This window comes from Lytechinus pictus, chromosome 12 (assembly GCF_037042905.1).
Source record: "Lytechinus pictus isolate F3 Inbred chromosome 12, Lp3.0, whole genome shotgun sequence".
Taxonomy (NCBI): Eukaryota; Metazoa; Echinodermata; class Echinoidea; order Temnopleuroida; family Toxopneustidae; genus Lytechinus; species Lytechinus pictus.
In genome coordinates, this window is record NC_087256.1 from 10,538,220 (window position 1) to 10,558,440 (window position 20,221).

The 20,221-nt window shown below is 34.5% G+C and overlaps 2 protein-coding genes across 2 annotated transcripts in view; one reads left to right on the top strand and one right to left on the bottom strand.

The window, feature by feature from the left end:
• The window catches only part of LOC129273515 (protein Skeletor, isoforms B/C-like), a 35,897-nt gene extending 29,086 nt beyond the window's left edge, over positions 1-6,811 (top strand). The window contains exons 13-15 of the mRNA XM_064108055.1: positions 2,353-2,380; positions 3,230-3,399; positions 4,074-6,811. Of these exons, the coding sequence (XP_063964125.1) occupies positions 2,353-2,380; positions 3,230-3,399; positions 4,074-4,202 (327 nt within the window). The 3' untranslated portion in view covers positions 4,203-6,811. The remainder of the gene's footprint in view (positions 1-2,352; positions 2,381-3,229; positions 3,400-4,073) is intronic.
• A 2,419-nt stretch (positions 6,812-9,230) lies between these two features.
• Positions 9,231-18,549, bottom strand: LOC129273295 (C-terminal-binding protein 1-like). Its single transcript, XM_064108056.1, has 4 exons — positions 18,396-18,549; positions 17,000-17,206; positions 14,978-15,102; positions 9,231-14,024 (listed from the first exon to the last, which is right to left on the bottom strand). The coding sequence occupies exons 1-4, from the start codon at positions 18,397-18,399 to the stop codon at positions 13,419-13,421; spliced, it is 942 nt and encodes a 313-aa protein (XP_063964126.1). The 5' UTR covers positions 18,400-18,549; the 3' UTR covers positions 9,231-13,418.
• Positions 18,550-20,221: the final 1,672 nt, after the last annotated feature.

Here is a 20,221-nt window from a genome sequence, read left to right on the forward strand (position 1 = left end):
GTTCGCCCAGACCAAATTACAGTAATAAAAATATGGCAAGATTAAAGAGCAATATAATGTACGCAATACAGTTTTAGGCAAGTAAAAACTTAGGCGATGTATTATTCCAATATTTTTTGCAACTTTGTTCTCAATTTCATTTATGTGATGTATCCATGTTAAATTACTATCAATAATTACGCCAAGAAACCTTGTATTTTCAACTCTGGGAATAATTTGGTTGTTAAGTTTCACCACTACATGATTAAAATCAATACGCCTTGTGGAGTTACGGAATATAATGTAATTGCATTTTTTATAGTTAATGGTAAGCTTGTTTGCACAAAACCATTTACAAACATTTGTTAGTTCAGTATTTACAGTTTCACACAAGTGATGAAGATTTCTATCAGAATAAACAATATTGGTATCGTCGGCGTACATGATAAAGGAAAGGAGATTAGACGAACGATAAATGTCATTAATAAATAGAATAAACAAAAGTGGGCCAAGCAATGACCCTTGTGGTACTCCACATTTAATTGTCTTAAATTCAGACTGAACGGAGTTATAAACGGTGCATTGTTTCCGATTTGAGAGGTAACTAGAAAAAAGGTCGAGGGCAGTTCCACGAATACCATAGTTAGTTAGTTTTGATAAAAGTATATTATGATTAATTGTGTCAAACGCCTTTGACAAGTCAATAAATATCCCTATTGCGAATGAGTCGTGCTCAAAGGAGTCAATTATGGTATTTGTTAATTCGAGAAGAGCTAGTTCTGTTGAGTGGTCACTACGAAATCCGTATTGAGATTCAAAAAGACACTTGTTATTTTCAAGAAAATTATAGGCCCTTTTATAAATAATCTTTTCCAATATTTTAGAAAATATAGAGAGCACTGATATGGGTCTATAATTACCGATCTGCTCTTTGTCACCAGCTTTAAAAATTGGAGAAACTCGCGCAATTTTCATTTTTTCAGGAAACACCCCAGAGGTTAACGATATATTGAATATATGACATAAAGGTTCGCTAATTAGTTCGATTACAAGTTTAACAATCTTAGGTGAGCATTCATCAAGACCTGGGGCTTTATTGTTATCGAAACGCATGACAATGTTACATATTTCACGTTGGCTTACCGGATTTAAAAACAAAGATTTTGAATTTGGTTCAGATAGATAAGTTCTGAAATCTGTATTATTTTGAGGAGTGATATTAGCTAGCTTTGGACCGATTTCAACGGAAAAATTATTAAAAGCATTTGCTATTTGGAACGGGTCTGACGACCGACCTTCGTCACAAACTATGGTGTTGGAGGTTGATTTTTTTCTTTTATTTAATATTGATTTGATCATTTGCCATGTACGATTTATATTATTTTTATATTCTTCAAATTTAGATTTATAATAATGTTTTTTAGCCTGCCGTTTCAAACAGTTAACTAGTTTAAGAGAATCTTTGTATTTAAGTTCGTTTCTAACTGTTGGTTTATGGATATATTTTTTATATAGATTGTTTTTATGTCGAATAGATTGAAGCAAACCATCGGTCATCCAGCATTTCAGTTTAATTTTCTTACTAGGTGTTTTTTTTAATGGAAAATTGTTATTATACAATGTAGTAAATTTGGTTATGAATATATCATATGATTCATTAGCATCCTGCATATTAAAAATTTCATCCCAATTTGAAATTTCGATTTCGCTTTTAAATTTCGCAATATTTTGTGATGTAAAAGACCTACGGAGTACGTTATGATTTGTCGATTTAATTTTACTAACATTCATGTAAGTTATATGAAATATTGGTAAGTGATCTGACACGTCAGAGTATATCACTCCACCTTTACTATCTAAGTCAAATTGATTTGTCAAAAAATTATCTAAAATGGTGGCACTTGTCTTAGTAATTCTTGTGGGCCTGTGAATTAAAGGGAGAAAAAAATTACTGAAAAGACAGTTCACAAAGTTCGAATCTGTGACACAAATATTATCTTTATTAGAATAAAAGCGAATCTGATATCTAGTCGTAATGACGTCATAGCAATGGCTACGATGGGCCTATACTAAAAAAATAAAGGCCTGCAATGGTTCAAAATTGTTATATTTATTATAAAAAGGTACCTTTCATTCACATTTTCAGAAAATGAGAAAAATGCGATTATAGTTCCAAAATCGGGTCGCGGACCAATCGTAAGGGTGTGCAGTGACAGGTGCTCATAACACCGAGCCACCATTCTGAATAATTACAACTAAATACTTCTATACAGCAGTTTGATGGCATGTTTTCATTTAGATTACAAAGCTATCTTTTCAACCGTAGACTTTACTAATCATGTTAATTGAAATGTTTCTTTTTTTACTTTCTAGGATCATATCATATATGCTGGTCCAACGAGTAAGTAAAATAACTCAAAATTCATCGTATTTCATATGTATTATCAAGTTTCTATAATATATATTCATTTATATGTTATATATCCCCACATTCCTTATGATTCATTGATTATGATGTGGAGCTGAAAATAGAAAGTATATTTATATCCAAGGAGCTTTGATTAACAAAGCCTTTTATCAATGCCGCGCTCGGTTTCATAAAGGGTCAGATGTGGAAACTTACATATAATATATATATATAAACAATTGATGCGAGCGCGTAGCGCGAGATGAAATTTCGAGATTTTGCCTGAAATCTTCTAATTATATCAAGATCTTATCTGAATAAAGATTCTTTATCAGTTTTTCTCTCACCTTAATTTTCTAAAGGTTCATAAAATGGTATCACGTGATCTGTCAATCTCAGTGATTCAGGAAGTGTAGATTCTCAAATCAGCCACTCCAAAGAGCAGTCACTATACATGCTATACACGCTCTTTAAGCATGTTAAGAGCTGAATTAGCTTTTCATAGCTCTTCGTTTTTTAGAGTGTAGTAGTAATAATACTAGCAGTGGTAGTATTAGTAGCAGTAGAAGTAGTAGTAGTAGTCGTAGTCGTAGTCGTCGTCGTCGTCGTAGTAGTAGTAGTAGTAGTATAGTAGTATAGTCATGGTAGTAGTAGTAGTATAGTAGTAGTCGTAGTCGTCGTCGTCGTCGTAGTAGTAGTAGTAGTAGTAGTAATAGTAGTCGTCGTCGTCGTCGTAGTATAGTAGTAGTAGTACTAGTAGTAGTTGTAGTAGTAGCAGTAGTAGTATATAGTAGTAGTACTAGCAATAGCAGTAGCATCATGTTATTTTGTGCTTTATAATAGCCGGTTCGTATTGCACCTATGATGAGACTGCTGCTACTGGTGAGTTAGACGGGATATTCTCTTACAAGACTTATCGTGATACTTTGGAATACATTTGTCCTGATGATGCTGTGGCTGGTATTCTTGAATGGACTCCTGATGATACTACACCTGATGTTGTCTATTACCAGGTATGCACTTATCTTACATTGTATTACATCCATAAATTTTGATATTGTTATTTTCATCCTAGTTTTGCATAGTAATGCTTTTTTTCTTCCTCTTCTACTTGTTCTTTCTTCTTCTTCTCCTTCTTCTTCTTCTTCTCATTCTTCTTCGTCTTCTCCTCCTACTCCTTCGTCTTCTCCCTCTTGTTTTTATTTTCCTTTATTCTATTCTTCTTCAACACCTACTTGTAGCTCCGGCTTTTGAAAAAGGTGTTGAAATAAATTTCAATCGGGTTGGGCTCATGGTCGTGGTCTAGTGGTTCTGACTCTCGCCTTTCAAACAGAGGGTCGTGTGTTCGAAACCTAGCCATGGCGTGTTTCCCTTCAGCAAGAAATTTATCCACACTGCGCTGCACTCGACCCAAGTGAGGTAAATGGGTACCGGCAGGAAGTAATTCCTCAAAAAGCTGTGCGCACCAGAATCGGTAGACTAGCTTAGCCGGGGTAATATAGGAGCACCTTGAGCACCTAGCAAGGTGGAAACGTGCGCTATACAAATCCTATATTATTTATTTATTAACTTTCTTCAATTACAATTACTAATCAATGGAAATCAATCAATTACCTTGTAATAGAGCCCAACCCTGCATTGTATATAATTCAATAAATACATTGTCAATGTTCCATTCTCTTTGCAGTGTTACACTCATCGCTACCTTGGATGGAAGATTAACGTCGTGGACGATGCTAACAAAGTTGTTCTTTCTCTTATCACCATGGTTACTGCACTCATCTTCTCCATCTTGGTGATGTCCAGGAACGATTGATAGAAAGAACATGAGAGAACTATGTCTCATGCACAGTGTTACAAACCAGGTTCATCCCAACAGATGTTCCTTGAACAGAGAAGATTTCAGAAAACACAAGGCTAAAAACTTTATTGAACTCGGGGGTCAAAATAAGAGAGAGACATGGCATGCATAATCACAAAAGAGTGATATTTCCTATTCTGTCAGTATGCAAATCTCTAGAACATGCCCACTTTTTCTTTTGTATTTTGAGATATTGAGTATTAAATAATTTTAATCTTTGTCTACTGGTATGGGTTTGGCCTCTTGAAAATGTAAAAACGCCATCATTTTGACATACTGTGGCTAAATGGAGAGTTTCTTTCTTTAAAAAACTACAAAAATATTACAGTATAAAAAGAAATAGATATGTGACATCAAAAAATTACTCTAATTTGCAGCTCCATGTTGTACATATAGCTTATTTTTAGTATAAGTTTGGATTCATATTTCTTTATAATTGAAAATTAAATTTTGTTAATGATTTCGGTTAAGTTCTAACTTCTTATGCTGTATTTTATTCAAATTAACCTATATCGTTGGGGTGCGCTTGACCTTTAATAGCAATTTTATTCTTTTGATGAAATATTTTCGTTCACTGCTGTGTATTCTGACATAGGAATAGGCCTATAGTGATGTAAAATGTATATAATGTAGCGGCTCAAAATGGCAGATAATTTTTTTTACTCTCTGCTTCCAGTCATTTTAATTAAGTTTGTATATTATATATTGTCTCATCTGATATGTATGTTTTTAATGGACGCAAAATAAAACGAATCTATTAAACTTGAATTGAAATCATATATAGTTGACGAGTTTATGAATTAATTGAATCATTATGATGTGTCTGCCATGTCTGCCATGGAAAGAATTTATGTGTAGAAGTTAATATATACAGGCAATCAAATGAAGTGATATCAAGTAGCATTGAAGGTCAGTGACGTTTCAGATTGTTTTATAAAATATTTTGAAATGTATAAGTTGTAGTAAAATATCTTAATTTTGTGGATTTGTTAACAAGTATTGTATATGACTGACTAAAATGTAAAAAAAAAAAATTCTGACGGTAACTTCTGTGGATTCCTTGATTTTTAATTAGATGTTGCATACTGTTGCCATGTTAGTTACATAGGATGGCAATGTTACCATAAGTTTCTTTTATGCGCATGCAGGGCGCAGACCATCCCTACTGACTGTGACCCAGTTTGAAATGAATCCAGGGCAAAGTCCGGGGCAAAGTGAGCATGGTTATGGTTAAAAATGAGCGAAAGCAATCCTCTAACCAATCTGCATATGTGCAGTGAAAGTTTCACGCAACCCCATCCATGGAAAAGAGAGATTGGTAATTATTTCAACTAATGGTCAAACATTCTTACTGGTTATCTTAAATTATCGCAATTTCTCTTTTCTCAAGCCAATGCCTCATACTCTGTTTGTTTCTTACGTTTAAGCGACTATCAAAGTAATATCCTATTCAACTCTGGATTTTTGTAATTTCTTCTTTGCTGTACTTTTAAAATCTAAGTTGCAAATAAGTGATGAGGGAAACAGAAGAGAAGAGGACACTAAAGGAATCCGCCCTCTATGGTTGTAAACAGGAGAGGCGAATCAAGTCGGGATGTGCCCACTGACCTGTCCCTCGAGGTACTGTGTTCACTTGTGTGCAATATACTCAAGGTTGCACAAATTCATGAATCTTTATTTTTCGTTAATGTCTCTTTATATGTCATTACTGACTTTGATGTTTTCTCTTTGATACTTTCTATTTGAATGAAAATTAAGAGCAGCTGAAATAATGATCCTTCAAAAATGAATGGTGGGTCATAATAGATTTTATTATCTTTAATAAAGGAATTCCCTAACTCTTGTGGAATATCAAACGATCTGATAAAATTTGACGTCACGGTCTGTAACATGAATTTGAGTTCATGAAGATGAAATAAATCAACAATATGAAGATATTTTATATGTCACTGAATATCAAGAAGTGGTGGAATATTTCAATATTACCCTTTGTGCCCGCCTTTGTGCCAAGTGAGTACAGAGAAAAAACCTTGACACTTTAAAAAATGACAGTTCTAATAAGGATCCTTGCAATGAACACAGAATTATTATAGTTTCCTAAAAGTGTATTATTCTCCTGAATAATGCGTTACAATTTTCATTGTGAACACTGGGCACCTGTATTTGTTGCTGTGATGTAAATTTGACCCCTTCCCCCTACCCATCCCTCCATATGAAATCCATTAGCCCGCCCTTTTTCGTTTAGAAGTTAAAATGAAAAAGACATATCTTTAATGGTCAACATATTTTTTAATAAATGAATGAATAAATTAACAACAAATATGTAAATAAAATGCATAATAGCATGTACTTTATTGGATTTATTTGTGTATGTCCATTATTCATATGCAACCAGTGGCAATATCAATGTTGACTAGTTGTACTTCATGAATTCAATGGCAGTTTGCCCAATCATTCTTGTTTTGCTTCTTTGTCTAAATGCACAATTATATATGTATATATTTGCTGAATTGTCAGTCTTCATACTGAAATAAAATAAACATGCTAGAAAACAGAAAAACATATTTTCATCATTGTCTGAATAGAGACTATTTTTTGCTGTTATGTCATTAGTCTTTTATATTTCTTTTTATGGCTCAACCTCATTCATAATTACTACACCTCCATAACACCCCCCCCCCCCCCCATATTTGGGTTTGCTTTATTCAAGAGGATTCAAGCTTATGCAAGATTTCACAGTAAATTACTGCTAGGTCTACGCTACACTACAGCTAGTTCATCTATACTGTGTTATTCCCACTTAGCCCATCCACCAGGTTAAGCTATACCCATTTGGTCTATCCACTTGGTCTACTTCGACTGTAGTCTAGATTGACATTTGACAAAGTGAAAATAAGACCATCTGGACAATAGAGTAAACTCAGTGGCCCATATTCTCAAGTCCAGTTTAACTTAGACCAGAATAACTCTGTGCTAAATTATGGGAAGCTAAAAAAGTCGAAACATCATTTTATATCCTTTATTTCTTATGTTTATTATATTGTTTACCTATGCTTTCATGATGAAGAAAACTACTTCAGTTACCATTCCCAACTATGGATGATTTGAGTGTCAAATTGAGTCGATAAACTGAACAATTACTTATATAGATTTGTGCTACAATGGGCTATCCATAGTTAAACCACAACTTTAAACCGGAGTTTAATTCAAACCCCCAAGTGCAGAATATGGACCAATGAGAGATCGCGTTTCAGACCTAGTGATGCTTGTATCAACGGTAATTCGACGAAGTGGGTTTATTCTAGTCTGCAGGTACAGACCCTTGTTTGTTGCAATTCACATAGTGCATAATGCAGTCTGAAGTAGTGAGACTAGATTCACTATGTTCTGAGGCTGGCTCTATATTTGACACAGACAGAGAGTTTGGCACCTAGTCTTCACTCTAGACATTGTATAATTGGTTAAAGTGTCTAATATGAGTCTGTGCTTGCAGACTAGGTTTAGTCTGGATGGCGTTATAAACTGATATTATCCATACAACAAAAATGTTGCAGAGGTACATGAATTTTTATTTACTATGGATGATAAAACTTGCAGACCGGTCAAATGCTTTAAAAGTTCTGTGGGATGAGTTTGTCTGCTTATATGCTGCCTAAATGTTGTAAGGGTTTGCTGACCCAGTGAACCATGAACACAGCCTTTATACATTTCTCAAAGGGGAAGTCTACCCGATGAAAATTTGGTTTTAATAAAAACATAATAGATAAAATGAAAAAATGTAAGTTTGATGAAATTCTGTCAAAGAATTACAAGAGTCATGAATTCTATACATTTTGATTTTGTGATGTCACAAATAAGCAGCTCCTCTAGTAGGTTTTGGGTCTGTGGGGTATATATATTTTATAAACATCATTTTCTAGGAAATTGAAAGTGATTTAAAGGGGAATCCAGCCTTGGTCATAAAATGTTGTGTTGAAATGGAGAAATATAAATAAGACAGAATGGTGAAAGTTCGAAAGAAATCGACAAGCAGTATGAAAGTTATGGCTGTTTTAAAAAATCTCTAAGACTATGTAGATTTCAAATTGGCAACTGTGTAAGTAAATGATAACAAGGGGTAAGGACAACTTTCCCATAGGCCATGTACTTAATTATCAGGGATTTATGGTTTTCTCCTAAGTACCTATTCCCCTTGGGCAGTTATCTAGATATAACCCAGGTAGTATATTGTTTTATGTCCTCATGAAAGAAAGATGTAATTTGAAGTAAAACTTTTGAATAAAATGACATTTTAGCAATTTTATGTATTGGAGTACATGGAAGAGTGGTCCTTGCCTTACATCACATATGCAGCCAATTTGAAGTCTCCATGTGTTTAGTGATTACCAATATTTGCAACTTTTAAAAATTCATAACTTTCGTATTGTTTGTCCGATATTGTTCAAACTTTCACGTATCAACTTGTCTTATTTTTTTATTTTTACTCTAGAAAAAAGTTTTTGTTTGGGTTGGATTCTCCTTTAATCTGTGGGTGGATATATCAGACACACTTCAAACCCCCTTCTATAATTTTTTTTTCATTCGTCATGCTACATTATAAAATGGAATCTATGGATTTTATATAACATGATATATGGGGGAGCAGTTTGCATATGACATCACAAATTGAAGACTTCCATGATGCTCTTTTTCTTTGATGTATTTTTAACAAACCTTCAATATAATTCCTCTTTATTATTCTAATTTCATTAAAACCAACTTATCATCAGGAATAACTTTCATTTAAACACAAACAAAAGGGATGCAATCATTTGCTTCATCATAAGGGGTTGATTACTAGTGACCACTGCGATCAGCATTCAAAACATATTCCTTGCACAACTTTACCTTTAATGACAATAAAAGGTTTGTTAAGCATGTCGTCTTGGAGAGCAACTACGGTAATACTAACCAGTAAAAGAACCAGAAATAGACACAAAGATATATTAACATGGCCGACACTCAACTGTTTTATTGTAAACGTGCCAGTGAGAATGGGAAGGCGAGGACATAATTATGCTACAAAAATAAGGAGGGTTTACATAAAAAAAAGATCAACAAAACTCTCAAGGAAAAATGACATGTATAACACTTGAATACTCAATGATAAAATACAATCTCGATTCAAAAATTGACAACAGAATAATGAAGTAAAAATCAGTATACAAAAAAACTTTTATATTAAATAAAATAAGGTTACAAGAACTTAATTCAAACGTGAAATAAGCTTTCAATTTTGGCATTATATAATTTAGATTAACTTCAAGTTGATTCTTTACTGTTCCATTGAAATCAATTATTTAAATGCCTCGCATAAAACATTATGGAAAAAGTATAATTTGTTTTTAACCCAATGGAAGATATTTTTTTCAAAAGATGATTTGCTAAAGTGATACCTGAGAGTATTTTGATATGTTGTTATTCTATGCTTCCACTGAATGATGCAAAGATTTATCAAAACAAATAATGGGTGAAATTTAAAATTGAAAGTGTCCATAAACTTTGCAAAATGCAGAGCTTATAACCCTCAACCAACACATATTCACATTGTGGGGACAAATATCCTTAACATTTTCAGTACAAAAACTTGTCAATTTACAAAGTATACAATATGAGCAACAAGCAACTGCTTACACATTTTTTGTGCAAATAATTTGCAATTAAAATTCTAATCTACAAAAGATTGAAATCTAAAGCTTTCTTTGTAGAATTGAATAAGGCATCATTCACAGAGACAAGTCTCATAGCTTGCGAGTGTTAATCACATATCATACATACCATTATGCAACTAAATGCTGAACAAGTGCTTAAAAAAATTGAAATGATATTGATTGCATGAAACATAATATAAAATAAGCAAATCACACCAAAAAAAGACAAATAAAATTGAAAATAAAAATACAATAAGTAGGAACACAATTCACATTCATTCAGGTCACAGGCTTATTCTATAAACCAAAAACCAATAGAATCCCTTCATTCCTCCTGTGTGTATCTTTGGGTGGTATTTATATAGTACAGCACCAGAAAAATATTGAATTAAAAAATCAAGTTTTTTCAAGTAAAATAATTTTGTTTCATACAGTATCCAACAAAAGCGAGTGCAAACCTCACAAAATATACACTTATTATTGCAGCTCTTCATCAAACAATCTTCTTGAACTTAAACAATATTTACAGAATATTGAAGACATGCCAGGATACCTCATGTACTATAAGCACAAAGCATTTTTCCTAAGAATCTGCATAAAAAGTTGTTTCTTCATCAACATATTCATGATGGTGACCTCACTTCTGTTGGATACTCCTCATTGCAGTTTGGTCACTTTGCCATTTCTTTAGTCTGATATCATTTTATCCCAACTCATTCTCAAATTTTTCCAATTGCATTTGGGTGAACTTCATTTCATCATAATTCCATTTGGTCTTCAACATTTTCAAACAGGATAAATGGTGACTATTCACTTTCGATAAAAAAAAAATGAAGTAGACACACGTGCAATTTGATTAGTACAACAAAACATAATTAAACAAAGAGCATATTTCTACTGGACACCCCATATTTTGTACCCCGCATCATGATCCCATATTTCACTACAACCAAATGTCTTTCTACTTGGATGAAAAAGAAATGTGGAGTGATGGAAGGTCTATGAGTTGTCCCAAAACATAAGGTCACATGCACACTGCCTTGTTATTATCCCAGCAAAATGTTATCCTTCTGGTATACTCCATATGATGCAGAACTAGGGTTTCTTGTCACCCTGGCTCTTGAAATCTAGTGGACCAATCAGATTCTTCAAGATTTAATGCAAAATAAGATGCTGCACATTTGAAAGCGTATCTTCAGTAAAAAATCTCTTTCAAAATTAGACAGATTGAAGTGAGTTGGTTTGTGGCACCATAAAACACAGAAATGTCGAGGGGGTCATTGCATCATATCCCAACAAGCCCATACAAATATTATAACAAAGAATTCAACCACTTTGATATTTCCTAAAAACTGTAAATTTAGTGTACCGGTACTCAAGTTGTGGGAACAATTTCAAAATGAGTTCATACAGAATCCAATGTAATGACCACCCAGATGTCTGTTTGTATGAATAAAAAATGTATCCAAAATTTCACCACAGATTAAGAACAAACATCAACAGATCTCTTTTCCCTCAATAGACACTTTGATCATAAGATTTGGGAATTTTTTGTAACAATGATTAATTCATATTTACTATCAGGGTCATACCAAGCAAGAATACAAACACACATAAATAAAATAAAAAATAATGAAAAGAGAGATAAAAGAAAAATCAACTGATATTGAAAAATAACAATATAGTGGCAGTGCAATGATAATGATATACATGAACATGGCATAACTATTGATGGCAAAATTTACGCGAATGCGACTGGTGATCTTTAAATCCCAAGAAATTGCTACAATCATGATCATGGCAAGAGATAGAATCCAAGATCCCCATTGTTAAATTTGATCATGTGACAGTCGCCTGACCTACATGAATTATTTATTTTCATCAAACTCTAAATATTTCCTTAGCTTTCTATGAATGAATAATCAGGTTGCTGTTTCATGGAACATGTCAATGAGTTTACAAGCTTATAAGCATCATATTCGATTGGCTTAGAGTTGATTTGTGAAGGAAATAGGGCATCTGATTTTTTGCTTTCATGATACAGGTCCCACGATATATGAGTGTTAACCGTTGATGATCCAAATTCTCCATGATCAAACCAGCTATCACTATTTGACTCATTTTAACACTTTAAAAAACTTTGACTTATGAATTTGACTCACTGAATCCATTGATCTGTCTGTCCAGAGTGTTATCTGGATTGGTACACGTATCCTTCATTCACATTTCAAACAATCAGTGTTCAGCTGTTAATGGAACCAATGCAATACTGAACCTCTTACGTTACAGTTAATGCCATTCATTGGTACTTTTGTGTCAAGAACCTTATCTGAATATTTCAGATTTCATGAAGAAGGAAATGTTCGAGGAAAAGCCCAAGCCAAGGTTTATAAAGATATAAAATTGAAGTTTCTCACAGTAGCAACTGGCTGCAACCACCATATTATTAAGTACATCAAACATTACATGATCAAATGTCGTAACCCAGCACTGTCGTATTTCAACATTTTTGTAAAAAATAGAAAACTCAAAACAAGCAATCTTACAAATTCATACAAACAATAAGCGATCCAATGTGTTCAGGATGCACAATGTCAACAAATATTTGTACATATCTAACTGCATTTTGTAATGCCAAATGCAGCCAACATTGTACACAGTAATCAAAATCATATCCAAAAGAATCAAGAATTAATGTGCATAAAAATGTTACAGAAATCAATTTACTGAAATTAAGAAGCAGATGATTGAAGATTGATGACTGGCCAGTATCCCAACTCAAAGAAGAAAATAAAGCATGGTGAACACGCACGTTGAACGTAACACTCGAGATCAAACCAAAATTAATGCCTCGGACATGTCTTGCATTCCTTTGCATAATATCAGTGCACCAAGTACAAAATGAAAATCCACTTTCCTTTGTACAAATATCGTCCATTCTCTCGTCCTTCTCTGGTTTAGTAGCTTTCAGTGTATCAATCCAGTCGCAAGATTTCACTGATCTGATATATATATTTGCTTTGCTTTCATAAAATTCTGTTTTTCCTCTTGAAGATATATAAATTTTGGGCACAAATTCCACTAAAACATGCACATACATTACAAACAGGTGAACAGGGGTTGGTGTGCGCACATTTCACTCTGACATAACAAGACAATATTTCCTACGTACTGCTCATCTAATATTTATATTCAGCAGTATCTCTATATGCGATTGTTTCGGTGGTAGGTACAAAGACTTTTTCTTCATTTCTAATGAGTTGCTCTATGGAGTGCATGTGTCGGACTACTTGTTTCTACTTTTTTTTTCTACAAGGATTTTCTTTTTCTTTCCATAAAATTGTAAATACTGCCTTGGCACAGAATACAAGACAAATCCACAAGTTTGTTTGGTTACTTGGTAAGACCACAGAAATGCCTCTATGATATCATCTCTGAGGCATCTTGACTGGAAGGGTCCGATAGCCACTCCTCAATGTTTTCATTGTTCAGGCTCTGCCTTAGTGTCCGAATGACCACTAGTGACCACTGGTGTAGCCACTACATTCATTGGCATGGAGTGGTTTTCTGCGACCAGTTGAGGAGCTGGTTGAGGTACAACAACAGGGGGCGCTGCATAGCGATAAACTGATCCATTGAGTTCAGGTGGATTATTAGGCTCTGACCATTGTGCACCGGATGGCGATGACATCAAATATTCCTTATTAACACAATTGCGTAGATTTCCGGGGCCGGGTCTCGTGATAGCCCGTCTGATCTCACCGGCTGCGCTTTCACGTACCTCTGTACTACTCTGCTCGCTGAACCAAGAACAATGTGGAGTGCAGATCAGATTAGGTACATCCTTTAGAGGACCTGAGGTAAATGTGAACGGCTCTGATTCGTGGACGTCGAGTGCGGCTGCTCTGATGCGACCTTCTTTCAGTGCTTGGGCAAGGGCGTTTTCGTCAATAAGACCACCACGTGCTGTATTGACTAGGAAGGCTCCTTGACGCATTTGTTTGATGGTGTAATCATTTATTAAATGATGATTATGCTCGTTAAGAGAACAATGAAGTGTCACACAGTCACTTTGGAATAGCAGATCCTGTACAAAAAAATCAGCAATAAATATTCAATTGAGTGTTTAGGTACTCATCATTTCAATATCTTCATTGAATGATGCTTCTATGTATATTGATTTTTTAACTAGTATTTATTTCACATCAGTGATAAAAATACAAGAATTTCTCACCACAACATACTATCAATCAAAATCATAACTAAAACTATCAATAGAAATTTTAGGTTAGGGGATTTTAATTCAACCAACAAGCTTTTGCTGCGTAATTGAAATATAATATACATGTATGCAATTTTCAAAAGGTACAATCAAATCGATTAATTCCAACTGCCTGTCATTTTTTTTTTGGGGGGTGGGTTGATTTCCATGTTGTTTGTGTCAGTCGGCTTTTTTTTTTGCATTATTCTATGTGTTTTAATTGTATGATAATATCAATACTCACTAATAATTCTTTTCATTTCTTTTACATTTCTACTATTTTATTATTGCTTATATTATTATTCAAATTATGTTACTTTTTTGTTGTTGTATCATATTATCCTTGTGCATGTGTTTATATATTTTCAAAGGATGTCAAATAAATTAATTGAATTTGAAATTGAAAGCCTTTCCAACAAAATTATTTTCAGTTCTTAACAAGTCTTTGAATATCCATCAGGAAACATTATAAAAGCAATAGCTTCTTAACTATTCTTTGATTTGTGCAATATTGGCCCTAAAATTTCTGGTATCCCAATCTGAGCCGTCCAATATATCATATATATATTATTATCACAAACATATATTTCTGATTCCATTAACATCCAGGTAAACAACTAGCTAATCCAAATGAGTGTATGCTGCAGTTTTCCAAGTCATAACAATTTCTTATAATATGATACAAAGAGATTCAGTCTGCTCTTTTATTCTGTCAGAAGCACAGTTTTTTTTGTAAGAAAGTTTATTCATCTCAGTTTTTAGTTTAAGTACATACTAACCTGTAGTGTGTATACTCTGGTTAATCCAAACGCTCTCTCCATGCCATCTTGAAGGTAGGGATCATAACAGAGTATGTTGAATCCAAACGCTTTAGCTCTCATCGCTACTGCTGTACCAACCCGACCTGATGAACAAATAATGTGAAGGAAATTAATGTACGCTCACTGTCGCTGCCGTAGAGATGGTATATACTATGTGTGACAAAACTAGATAGCATTATGAAATCCAACAAAGGGTTGGTTATTACAGGGATACCATTTATTTTTTTTTCTTTTCCTCTCGGGATACCATTTATAATGTATTAAAATTTATGAAAATCATCTAGCAGGGACTCAGTTTTAAGAGAGAGAGAGCAATCACTTGCTACCGCTCACCTTAATCCATTTCAGGTAGAGTGATTTATCGCTCGCCTAAGCGAATTTGATTTTCTCTGACATAAAATGATAAATGAAGAAACGCAGAAAAAAATAGAAATCAAGAAACATCATTCACTTTTGTATTATTTGTATAACATTTTACTACCATGTATAATCTTGATTCTGACATCACTTAACGTGAATGTAGAACAAGAGTGTCAGTCAATGATTGAACTGTTCGAGCCAACCTTGAAAACCTCATTCTCAGTCAAGGTTTTATAAATAACACGCAATTACACATGGGCAAATCCATAAAATATGAACATCCGACCCTATATGTGGGACCTTCATAAAATTTTCTGTCTCCGATTTCTTCTTTTGACAGTCTGTAATGTTCTTAAATGACCATGACTTGGTCAGTTTATGAAGTAAAGTAAGACTTTAGAAAAATGGGGGTAGGACGTACAAAAAGGTTGATCATTTTGTGGAATTGCCCACATTAAAATGGGATAAATATTGCATATATTCAAGGCATCTGATAAATGTATTTTGTCTTCTTCGGTTGTGGGTTGTAACTTAGTGTACGTTCCTCCATCCATTTTGTAATCAGACCAAAAAAAATCCCTTGTAAGTCAAAGAAGAGCTTTTTGCAGTGCTCCCATACCACTCCACTTAAAACTTTTAAGAGAGATTTTTATTGCTCCCCTCATAATTATCAAACTGAGTCCTTGCATCTTTTTTTTTTTTCCTACTCCTACAGAAAAATGTTTTCCATGGCAAAAAATAAGTTGAAAGAGTCTGAAAAGTGGATTCCCTGAATTATAATTGATTGCATTGACCAGAATATGGAATCAATCATACAAATCTTAGAACTGAGAATCACTGTCCATGAAAGAAAAAAATGAAGAGTCATGATACTGTGGTCTAGGGGACATGCCTCTAGACTATATCTAAAAGTACCGGGTTCAAATCCCACCATAATACTTGTGTCCCTTGGCAAAACAACAGTGCCGAATTAACATAAATCATGTATCTGATTAAACCTACAGGTCAATCAGCAAATAGAAACAAATGGGCTTATCTGAAGTAGTGTTTGACGAACTAGAAATTGGGCACACCACTATTAGACATGGGACATGTAACATTATTAGATACAATCCATTGTAGAATTCTTCCTACCAATAATAACCAGAAGTTCCTGACATAACTCACTTGTGTGACCTAGTAATTTCCGGTAGTGTGAATTCAGAATAGTATACAGCAAGAGGGATAAACACAATTTTACTATGATTCCTCCTCAAAATGCTACAAGAGATTGAGAACATATATAGCAAATGTGGATGCGACTAGGCTAGCCCTAGCTACGGTATGAGTGGACCAGAAGTTGTTGGATCACGCATCACTGAACAAGTAGAATTTCTAGTTTACTGTACAAAGTGAATGACAAATTTACACTGTGCGCTACTTCCGGGAACCTTTGGTAATTGTCAATAGCAAGAATTGAGCCTAATTGTTAGTCTATAGCACACCATGTACAAAACGTTACAATTGACTGCAACTTTTTGTACATGATTTGTCATTCTAGGCTAGTAGTTAGTCTTTATTGTAGACGTAGAATCGATCGCATCTCTCATGTAACAAGGCCCAGGTGTCTATAACCCTTACCCATTCCTATAATGCCTAATGTCTCGTTGCGAATTCTTGTAGCTCCTACGCCAGCGTCTCTGATCTGCTCAGCTCCCGATATCTTCTTGCCCTGCTTCACCATCTCAGCCATCCAATGGGTTCGTCTGTACAGGTTCAAGATCATACATAGCGTTGAGTCGGCTGCTTCCTCCACGCCGTACCCTGGGACATTACATACTGCAACACCTGTAGAACAATATAGATGAAGAGTTATGAGCTACTACTGCTAACATCACTGCTGACAATACTACTAACACCACTACAACTGCTACTAATACAGCTATTGCTACTTCTACTACTACAACTACTGCTACTTGCACTGCTACATAATCAGAGGATTGCGTGTTCAAATACCACTGCGGCCCAGCGTCCTTTAGCAAGGTGTCGATCCTCACAATACCACACTCCATCAACGTGTTAAATGGGTACCCAGCATGATGCGAACTTGCGAAGCCTATACAGTGAGCCTAGTAATTCAGTCTTGGAACTCTTGTTGGAATGCTCCCCAGGGAGTGGAGAAATACATACATTGTGTGTGGGCATGCCGGGATCTAATGACTGGGGTAATAATATGTCTGTAATGTGCTTAGATACGTTGTTCCAATGTATTAGGAGCTATATCATGATGATTATTATTACTGCCTCTACTACTATGACTATGAGTTCTACTTCTATCACTCCTACTCCTACCATCACCACCACCACCACCTCCATCACCATCACCAGAGCTGCCAAGTTGTATTTTGCATTTTCAGTATTCTTATCCCCCAAAATCAGTATTTTGACCAAAAAATCAGTATTTTTACAGTGTGAGATAGATATTTTGTATTTTTCCCCAAAAAAATTCATAATAAAATGCTTGGCGCACTCGCCCATCACGGCGCTCAAGCTGCATGCAAGCTAAAATGCGCACTGCTCTTGCAGATGAAAAAAACAAACCATTGAAACTTGTGTATATCTGTAACCTGGTTTTTACAAAATGATTGGAAAAAAAAACAAGTTACCTGAAATTACATTGATCTAATAACCATATTTGTGTACGTTTTATGAAATAGAGACATATAGAGATGATTTTTCTCAATAAATTACGATTTTGTAACAAAAAACATATTTTTCAAAGAAAAAACGTACTGCCGTATTTTGGTTGCAAAAACGTACTAAATACGGCTAAAACGTACTGGTTGGCAGGTCTGCAACAATTACTACTGCAACCACAACTTCTCCTTGTACTACTTCTAATCATACAGAATATGTTTAATTGTACATGTAAATCAAATAGACGAGGTGTCATTCATTACAAGTCTGAACCATATAAGCCCCCAAAATATTTATTAATCTTGATAGAAGTGTGATTTTTTCGGGAGCAAAAACTAACCCATATCTCCTGCAGCTTTGATGTCGACGTTGTCATATCCAGAGCCGATCCTTACGATGATACGCAGAGCTTTGAACTTCTCTAGATCTTCTCTTGTCAACGTAATTGTGTGATAGAGAAGGGCTCCTACTGCTTCATTCAGCACCTACATGTACATGGACAAAATCAAACAAAGATAGAGAAAATTAATATGATGAATGTAGCAGTGTTGATAAAATTTCTCTTTTCAAGAAATAGCTGAATTATGTGTTCACTGGTTTGAAATAATACAATAGGAAGACATGGGTAATAGAATGTGAAATAAAGATTTGAAGTAGATATTAACAATACCAAATCACACAATAGTGCACAAGTAGAAATAAAACTTGAAATTGGTAATATTCTGAACAGCGATTCAAAATACAAGCATGGGTTGAAAATCCATTGTTGACTGTAATTACAAAGCTAGAATTTGATTATCTGAAATATATATTATACTCTGGAAACACTTGACAAAAATTCTAAGATCAAAATACTTGAGAAGATAAAAGGAGAAAAGTTTCAAAAAGATCATAAATATGAGAATTGTGTTTTACATGTAGATCGCTTCCAAACAGAAACAATTCTTGTTTCTTTTTTTTACGGAATATATTTACACTTCCTAGTAGAACCAAATCTCTGGGGTATTATTAGAAAGACAGTATACATGTATTTAGTGAGAGAAGAGTATTTTATGTGTAATTCTTTGACTTGAATACAAGAGTTCATGCACTTCCGGTAAATAAGTCATGTGCATGCAAATTATCAAACAAAAACAATATGGTTTAAAACCACAGTAGTTGGAAAAAGATTCCAATGCTGTATGTTTACCAATTCTGGTATTTTATATTCTCGAGCTGAAGTTGTTTAAAAAGGAAGTGGTTAAGCTCAGAGAACAAAGCCAGGAATCGTACAGCCGGCTTTCACCATAAACCAACAAAGGAAAGGATATTAAGCTCTTGTGTCATTTGTCAAAATGTCTACTTCCAACTGCGCCCAGGGCCAAACATATCAGATTGATAATCAAACATTTCCTTCCATGCGATACCAAAACATATACAAGTCTAATTTCAGATGGAGCAATCTGTAATTGATCATGTACTTTTGATATTATAGGGAAGTAGCAAAGAGGAAAGTATTCCATATTTAGATGTTAGTTTAGGGATACTCTGTGAAGAAAATATGAATTAGGCTAGGTGAATGGGTACACCTGTATAATGCATGATGCATTCATGACATGTATGATTAGAAAGTCATTTCTAAAGATAGACCATAAAATACATGTATATTGAATGTACATGTCATTCAAGTACAAAACAAACCCTAAATGCATTTATCTGCAACATCAAAAACCACTTTGATATTGAGAGCTGCAGTAGGTTTATGACCGAGGTTGAAGCAAAGTCTACAACCTGAAAAATCCAGACCCTACACTGAACAAGACTGCATCTCTAGGTCTTTCACCTCCCCTGAACCTAAGCGATCGGCCTTTATTATGATGGATTAGAGGAAATAATGCTAAAAGCCAAGACAACCCTGGATATCACTAGTTCACACCTTGCTATCATCATCAATAAAGAGTTCTCAAAGGGGAATCCAACCCAAACAAGTGGAATGCCTCTGGCCGTCTCACCTGCATCACGCGATTCAATATAGCAGCAGTGCTGATTTTGAAAACTACTATAACTCGCACAAGATGTTCAGTGATACTTGGTTACTCTTATTTCCACGTTTTATGAACTAGACCAATACACTTATAGAGATATGATGGCAATTCAACAAATACCCCCAACGTGGCCAAAGTTCTT

Excerpts from the sequence above, each read along its gene's own strand:
- LOC129273295 (XM_064108056.1), bottom strand. Across the intron at positions 15,103-16,999 it reads ATTAGGCATTATAGGAATGG|GTCGGGTTGGTACAGCAGTA; the intron begins GTAAGGGTTATA and ends TTTGTTCATCAG. Across the intron at positions 14,025-14,977 it reads CCAGAGTATACACACTACAG|GATCTGCTATTCCAAAGTGA; the intron begins GTTAGTATGTAC and ends TTTTTTGTACAG.